The 1764-nt window shown below is 36.2% G+C and overlaps 1 protein-coding gene across 1 annotated transcript in view; it reads left to right on the top strand.

Annotated features, from left to right (window-relative positions):
* Positions 1-399: 399 nt before the first annotated feature.
* The window catches only part of LOC106536991 (BTB/POZ domain-containing adapter for CUL3-mediated RhoA degradation protein 2-like), a 9678-nt gene continuing 8313 nt past the window's right edge, over positions 400-1764 (top strand). The window contains 4 exon segments of the mRNA XM_014034356.1: positions 400-427; positions 1252-1290; positions 1293-1414; positions 1601-1681. Coding sequence (XP_013889810.1) covers positions 400-427; positions 1252-1290; positions 1293-1414; positions 1601-1681 — 270 coding nt within the window.

The following is a 1764-nucleotide window of genomic DNA, read 5'->3' as shown; positions in this document are numbered from 1 at the left end:
GCACAAACCTTGGTTTTAAAGTGTAAACTGGTCCATAGGTGGTTTTATGATGAGCATCTGGTATGGTGGTGGGTATTTTAGATTTAGCTTTACAGCTGGCAGCAAACAAAAAGAAAAGTTTGGAAATTGCTTTTGTAAAATGGGTTAAGCTAATTAATCAATGAGAAGCTTTTATAAAGTTTACAAAATACGATGAACTCACCACTGTGTGTGTTTGTTGGATTTTTGAAAGTCCAAAATGTTTTTCCCAATCAGGACTCTCTCAGCCTGCTTAGAGGAAGTGAGGAAAACAGGAAGTAACATGGACTTCCTGTCACTCTTTATACACACCCTACAGGAGTGTAGAAGCACTGCATTTGGATAACCAGGTGCAGCTGCTGAACCCTGGATTACAACAGCATGTCACCAAACAGCACAGTGAGGATCTGTAGGCCTATATACAGGCCCTGCAGACACCTGTGAGGATAATTAGTGACACACCTTGATTTAACATGATCCTTTAGGGGTTCCATCATTTCTGTCCAGATCTGCTGTATGAGTTTTATTATTATTGTTTTTAATTCTGTTGAAGCATGGTTGAAATGTAATGTCTGACTTTCATTTGTTCATTTTTATACAATTTTTATTATTGCTTTTGTCAGATTCAAGTCATTTTTTTATTGTGGCTTTTTCTTTCATTAAACAAGTGGTACTAACAGTTTTGTCCACATGTGTATTTCTATGCACCAAACAAACATCTTGGTTTGACTTGAATTTTCCCCTGAATCCACAGGTTTCTGTGAGTGAGCTTCAGGTGTTTGTAGTTTATCACAAATATCTGCAAAATTTAATTCTACCAGGTGTTTTAGCAACAACAAGGTGCTGTGGCTGTTTTGTGTTAAACGTRTTTAGAACCATACTGAGAGGCAGCTGTAATACATTTAATTCAGTAAATTGTAGTATTAAATGTCTACTTGAGCTGAAATCCAATAAATATAATCCCTTTTAATTAAACAATCATTTTAAGGATAAATCTGTCAGTTTAGTTTAAAAAAAACCAAAAAATATTATTTTTTATTTTGTGTGTAATAATCTTTGTCAACAGAAAAAATACTACATATTAAATGACATTTTAGATGAGATATTTTGCCAGTTGTTTTTGTAAAGGACAAACTGGACAGCCTGTAAGGTTTTTATGTGAACCTGTGTAATGTTGACATGTATATTGGAGCAGGATCCATTGTACCAACACAGGCTGTTTGTTATCTTCAGGTTGGATACTGATTGATGGCAGTGGCAAACAGTTTGGCAGTGTTACCTGCGTGACGGTACACTCATCCTTCCTAAAGGCCGTCAGGCTGTGCAGGAGGTGCTGGCTGAGGCAAAGGACTACCTCATCAAGGACCTGGTAGAGCTTTGTCAAAACACACTGCAGGTCACATCAGAACCAACTGCTATAGTACACAGAGAAATAAAACACTTTATTATGACAATAATCTTTTTAATTACACTATGTTGAAGAGAGATTGTTTTACATTTATTTTAAAGCTTCACATTTTCATTCATGATTTATTTCTGTGTGGAATTCTAACATGTAATGTGTTTTATTTCTGCATGACAGGACAATAAAGAACATCTCCTGTGTGTTGTACCAGTTATTACTTCCTGTAAAGAAGAGGAACGACTCATCCAGTCCTCCAAGGTAAACACAGACCATCACACCAGACTTTTGAACTAAAGTCTTCTAAAAACAAACAACACTGAAGCAGCGAGGCTGGACTTACT

The sequence above is a fragment of the Austrofundulus limnaeus genome, unplaced genomic scaffold (assembly GCF_001266775.1).
Source record: "Austrofundulus limnaeus strain Quisiro unplaced genomic scaffold, Austrofundulus_limnaeus-1.0 Scaffold2071, whole genome shotgun sequence".
Taxonomy (NCBI): domain Eukaryota; kingdom Metazoa; phylum Chordata; class Actinopteri; order Cyprinodontiformes; family Rivulidae; genus Austrofundulus; species Austrofundulus limnaeus.
Note: the sequence above shows the minus strand (reverse complement) of the source record. Positions and strands in the feature narration are given on the sequence as shown.